This window comes from Sinocyclocheilus grahami, unplaced genomic scaffold (genome assembly GCF_001515645.1).
Source record: "Sinocyclocheilus grahami isolate Dianchi unplaced genomic scaffold, SAMN03320097.WGS_v1.1 scaffold96.1, whole genome shotgun sequence".
Lineage (NCBI taxonomy): Eukaryota > Metazoa > Chordata > Actinopteri > Cypriniformes > Cyprinidae > Sinocyclocheilus > Sinocyclocheilus grahami.
The window spans coordinates 3,342,586-3,349,166 of record NW_015505275.1 but is presented as its reverse complement, the minus strand read 5'-3'; the positions used below and the strand labels follow the sequence as shown (position 1 = coordinate 3,349,166).

Genomic DNA, 6,581 nt, shown 5'->3' with positions numbered 1-6,581 from the left:
TGTATATATATATATATATATATATATGTGTGTGTATGTGTGTATATATATATATATATATATATATATATATATATGTGTATATAATTCTTATTTAATATTTTATATAATTTACTCATTTAATTTTTTGTTTTTTATGACAGGGATATATAGAGAGAGTTTTATTTTTTTAATTGGTATCTTTGATAAAATAAATACAAAAAGATATATAACAAACACAAGACAAAGGAATTTTCATTCAAAGCCATTCAATCATGCCTAGTTATGAAGCCACATTTCCTCATATGCTTTTTATTTACTATTTATTTAAAATAATTCAACTTTGACTTTTGACTCCTCTCACTGCATTTCATTGTGTGGTTATATGGAATATCACAGTGACTGGTTCTCACTTTATGACTGATCACATGTCCTCATGGAGACGGCCCTCACACGGCCAGCGTGTCCATTCTCTTCTCAACACGCACCTGAGGAGACGGTGACATACACAGGACAACCATAACAGAGCCTCAAAAAGAAACCCAGCACCACCATGTTGACAAGTACTGCAAACTACTCACTAATCATCTCAACAGAAGAAGAGGAATGAACCACACTTCTGTCTTCTGTCTCAAACAATGCTTTCATTTATTTCAAACAGCCTAGCATAATTCCTAATTGGCCTGGTATAATGAGCTGTGAGCACGAGCAGGACACGGTCTGAGCGGTCAGCATGTGGGTGTTCTTACACAAATGCTCAGAGGGAGAGTCTGAATTACTAACTCGCTCTAATAACAAAACAACAGCATGGTAGTATTAACAGAGCCGAAAGCGGTGGCGCTTTGCGGAGCATCACTCCATTTGCAATAATCTCCAACGAATGTCAGCATTCGGCGATTCGCTGTCTGTTGCTGACGTGCCTCTAGCAGCAATCTGGATGAGCATCTGTGGGTGCCTAGTCTAGCGTGATGTGCAGCCATGGCTACCAGCTGCTGTGCTGCTTGTGTGCTCGACTCCCTCTCTCTCTATGGATGCAGGTCACATTCTACTACAAAATCTAAAGATTCAGAAGTAATTATATTAAGCATAAATAAAATAGAACCTATTTTATCATCACTATATCTTTTAGGCATTTTTTTAAATGACAATTTAAGCTAATTTTACCCCAAAAGTCTTATTACAACAATGCACCCAGATATTTGACTTTATCATTATTCTAAATGGTGATTATGATTAGACTGTCATCACTGTATATATAAGGGATCAGAGAGAAAAAAAGATGCATTACAATTCTCTCTTCAATGATTCTGAGCTTTGTTTTTGCTTTATATTTTGAAGCTATAATTCTTGACATACAATTGTTGTGATTTATCATTCATTTATAATTATTTTATAAAATAATTTATGAACATGCAAGTAATTTGAAAAAAATTTGATATTCAAAGTGAGTTAACTCCTGAATTAATAAGAAAGAAAAAAATGGTAGATCAATAATCTTTTTTTGGAATCTTTTGAATCTTTGAATTGGATTGTGATTTCCAGAATTGGAATCGGATTGGATCAAGAGGTGCCTATATATATATATATATATATATATATATACACACATATATACATACATATATATTATATAAATTTTTTTCTTTTCTCAATTATTTAATGGTTGTAAACTATTTGTATTGCTTTCATACTATATTTTAGCTTTCATGCTGTGTTTTGCGCAGTTTTCTCAGCTTTAGAACTGAAAGTGGATTTTCATAAAACGGAATAAATTTTATCCTGCATCCGTCACATAAGCTCAGCATGTCAGAAATGTAAGGGCCGGCTCTGGCATATAATTAAAATGAATTAAAATATATTAATAATGATTTATTTTTGAGTAAAAGAAACAATATTTTTTTTGCATTACAGTAATGAGACATGTTGTACTTCCATCCTTGAAGTAGGTAAAGCACTTTAAACTTTCATGTTTCAGGTTTGAAGTTAAAGAGCAAGCTGAAGTCTGAGTACAGTGTGTAACAGAGACTGACCTGGGCTTGCAGGTTGTGCATGTCGTGAGCGAGCTGCTGGCGCTCCTGCATGAGCTGCTTCTGTCGGCTGAGGAGCTGCAGCACTTGCTGGGAACTGGCCTGGCAGTGCTGGTCCAGCTGCTGCAGTCTGACAACACACACGCACACACACACACACACACACACGCACGCACACAGATGAAAGGCACAGCAGACAGCTGAAAGAAGTTTCCATCTGAGTTATCACTGTACCAGACTGAGGTTTGACTGAGTTTCATAAATGCTCTCTTGGCCTTTGTTTTTCAGCAGCATGTTCTGAATTTTGGGATGTTTGTCGAAATGACAGAATTGCTCAGACTTCAGAAAATCTGTCAACATTTTGTGTGTTAAGAGCTCATTTTTACAAAGTGAACATTTAACAGATTATCATTATCTTAAAGGGACAGTGCACCCAAAAATTTAAATTCTGTCATTATTTACAGTCAATTTTGTCATTATATAAATTAAAACATGAGCTTTTTTTAAAGCATAAAAACATTGTTGAGGCTTCTTTTTTTATTCATAGAAAGTAAATAGGTCCCACACTCAAACCGTTGTTCGAATCACTGTTTCTGTGTCAAGCTTTCAAACAGTAATGTTCTGATAAGTCTTTACAATGACATGCCCTGTATAAAAGTCCAAGATTGCGCCATTTTTACAACTCATAACTTTCTAAATTATTTTGAGTTATAGAGTCAATTGAAAGTCTTTTGGAAAGATTTTTTGTCAGCTGAAGAATAAGTTGTTAAACAACAGAACAATCCACATTTTCATTATTTTGAAATTATTTTGTGTTGGAAATTAAATATGGTGCTACCCTCACTAATGTCTATTTTAATATAAAAATACATCAAATTTAGTATATGTCTAAATATGTTGAAAATAGGGTAAGCAACGTTAAAAAAATTATAATTTTTCAGAAAGTCAATGCACTTCTGTACAGGATTCTAATAGGAATGAATGCATGAGTTGAAAACGGGCCTCCTGCTTCTCCTGTTGACTGGAGCCAGAGCCATTTTCAAGCCTTTCTTTTCTCTCTGTCTGGTGTGACAGTAGATGCGTTTCTGCATGTCACGCTAATCGTCATTCACCTCTGATTCCTTAAATCCCGTCTTATTTGGGAGTGTGAGCAGAATAGTTTGTCTGCCTGCGCTAGACAGCTTGTTCCTGTCCTAAGGCCTCAGTCAAGCACTGTTGTTCTTTTGTCTCCCTCGCCCTCATCCTCTTTCTTTCTTTTCATTTCTCTGCTGGCCTTCCTGGTGTGAGCTGGACAGGGCTGATCACAGGGCTGTGCTGGGCATCCTGTACCATGCTGTGTAGGGAGCTGGCGCCACTGCTGCCGCCCACCTCCAGAGTCTGGCAGCGCTTTGACACTGGCCCTAACCTCCTCCACACACTACTTAGCTCCAAATGTTCTTCTGTATTAGTGCACCCATCCAAACTTTTATCTACCATTTCTGCTGTTCTTCAGGTCTTTCAGAAAGTACCATTCATCTGCTGTTGTTTACCAAAACGAGAAATAAATAAGAAATAGAAGAATAAGAGAAACTTCAGAAGTGAGAGCTGCAAGAACTTGTCCATCATTTGGTGCCATCTGCTTTTTTGACACAGGGTTTATTTTTCTTCTCGAAATACATGAGTTTTATTGTTTGAGACTGATTCAATATTAGTAAAAACCAATCATTAATATGCAGAAATACCGACTCTAATCACTCAAAGTAAATATGTATAAACTGTGTGCAGACATACGGTATGACTTATGAGTTACTGTATATGAAATGAGTTGTATGCTGTACTCTATGTGACATCTATGTCTCTGCTAATGATTTCTGGAGAGAAAAAATACAGGGAGATTATAGATCCAAATACGTGGATTTACAGCCCTCTCACCACAAAAGAAAATGATTAAAATCCATTTTAAAAACGAAAAATTATTATTATTAATTGTTAACTTAGTACAATCATCATAATAGCAACAGCAGTGATAATAATACTACTACTTACATTTTTACTTCATTTATTAAATAACTATTAATACTATGTACAAAATAATCACATTCATAGTCTATGAAACCTCTGTTTGTAAGCTACCTACACTACCGATCAAAAGGTTGTTTTTTGAAAAACATTTATACTTTTATTGATGCATTAAATTGATCAAAACTGAAAGTAAAGACATTTATAATGTTACAATTTTATTTCTATTTTAAATAAATACTGTTCTATTGTAAAATGTAAAAATGTCATTATTATTATGAATAATTGTTATAATTATTATTATTAATTGTTAATTTAGTACAATCATCATAATAGCAACAGCAGTAATAATAATAATAATTATTAATTTATTAAATAATTATAAATATTATGTACAAAATGATCACATTCATAGGCTATGAAACAACTGTTTGTAAGCTACCTCTAGGGATGTAACGATTAACCGCGAAAATCGATTCAAATATGTGATGATTCAAATTGGTTGAGATGCCAAACATTGGTTGTGTGCCTGAAGCATGAATCCTTACAAGGCACGGAAAACAAATAACGATTCCTAACACCGTGTCTACACCGGACGCGAGCGGCATGGCAAAATACTATAGAACCACTGATCTATAATAGATATTCATTATATATAGATCAGTGTATCCACCTTTTTCTTCAATGCGGAAGTAAGCCTATGGGTGAGACTTCCGGATCATTAACCGCTATAGGTAAATAACGAGGAGAATACCAACGTGCAGTAAACGGTAAAGCTGTTTGCACTACAAACCAGTGTGTTCATAAATAAGATAATACATTAAAATAATATGATAAGACACACCAATTTTCAATATCAAGCAGCAAAACGAACAGTTTTTTACAGGTAAAAATAGCTGGATGCAGATGAGACCGGAAGCCAGACCCATAGAATTAAAAACCAATCATTAATATGCAGAAATACCGACTCTAATCACTCAAAGTAAATATGTATAAAATGTGTGCAGACATACGGTATGACTTATGAGTTACTGTATATGAAATGAGTTGTATGCTGTACTCTATGTGACATCTATGTCTCTGCTAATGATTTCTGGAGAGAAAAAATACAGGGAGATTATAGATCCAAATACGTGGATTTACAGCCCTCTCACCACAAAAGAAAATGATTAAAATCCATTTTAAAAACGAAAAATTATTATTATTAATTGTTAACTTAGTACAATCATCATAATAGCAACAGCAGTGATAATAATACTACTACTTACATTTTTACTTCATTTATTAAATAACTATTAATACTATGTACAAAATAATCACATTCATAGTCTATGAAACCTCTGTTTGTAAGCTACCTACACTACCGATCAAAAGGTTGTTTTTTGAAAAACATTTATACTTTTATTGATGCATTAAATTGATCAAAACTGAAAGTAAAGACATTTATAATGTTACAATTTTATTTCTATTTTAAATAAATACTGTTCTATTGTAAAATGTAAAAATGTCATTATTATTATGAATAATTGTTATAATTATTATTATTAATTGTTAATTTAGTACAATCATCATAATAGCAACAGCAGTAATAATAATAATAATTATTAATTTATTAAATAATTATAAATATTATGTACAAAATGATCACATTCATAGGCTATGAAACAACTGTTTGTAAGCTACCTCTAGGGATGTAACGATTAACCGCGAAAATCGATTCAATGATTCAAAGATTCAAATTGGTTGAGATGCCAAACATTGGTTGTGTGCCTGAAGCATGAATCCTTACAAGGCACGGAAACGATTCCTAAATTCCTAACACCGTGTCTACACCGGACGCGAGCGGCATGGCAAAATACTATAGAACCACTGATCTATAATAGAGATTCATTATATATAGATCAGTGTATCCACCTTTTTCTTCAATGCGGAAGTAAGCCTATGGGTGAGACTTCCGGATCATTAACCGCTATAGGTAAATAACGAGGAGAATACCAACGTGCAGTAAACGGTAAAGCTGTTTGCACTACAAACCAGTGTGTTCATAAATAAGATAATACATTAAAATAATATGATAAGACACACCAATTTTCAATATCAAGCAGCAAAACGAACAGTTTTTTACAGGTAAAAATAGCTGGATGCAGATGAGACCGGAAGCCAGACCCATAGAATTTACAAATGGCCGCACCCATTTTTGCTGCCCCATTCTATTTATGACGTGCTGACACAAATTTCAAATGATTTTCAATGGTTGCTTTGTCGCGTCCAGTGTAGACAGACTTTAGCTGATGCGGCGCGACATGATAACTGTCACGTCCGGTGTAACGGTTGCCTGTTACATTACAGTAAAAAAAATTTCACTTACCACATAAACAGAGTAAGGAGAAATGACTGAGGATGATGGCGAATGATTTGCAGATCCTGTGCACCACTGACAAACATCTGATCTTGTAAAATGTGTGGTAAGTACTGCCGCTCCATAGTATATAAACAGACTACGTGCGATCGCGAATCTCGAAAGTGAAAGTAAAACTAAATAAAAAGCGATCATTCAAAAGCAGTTTCAATGGTAGG

General features: G+C 34.2%; 1 protein-coding gene across 1 annotated transcript in view; it reads right to left on the bottom strand.

Moving 5' to 3' along the window:
- Positions 1-227: 227 nt before the first annotated feature.
- Positions 228-6,581, bottom strand: part of LOC107587841 (serologically defined colon cancer antigen 8 homolog) — a 45,033-nt gene continuing 38,679 nt past the window's right edge. The window contains exons 17-18 of the mRNA XM_016275801.1: positions 2,010-2,136; positions 228-467 (exon numbers count right to left, since the gene is read on the bottom strand). Coding sequence (XP_016131287.1) covers positions 429-467; positions 2,010-2,136 — 166 coding nt within the window. The 3' untranslated portion in view covers positions 228-428. The remainder of the gene's footprint in view (positions 468-2,009; positions 2,137-6,581) is intronic.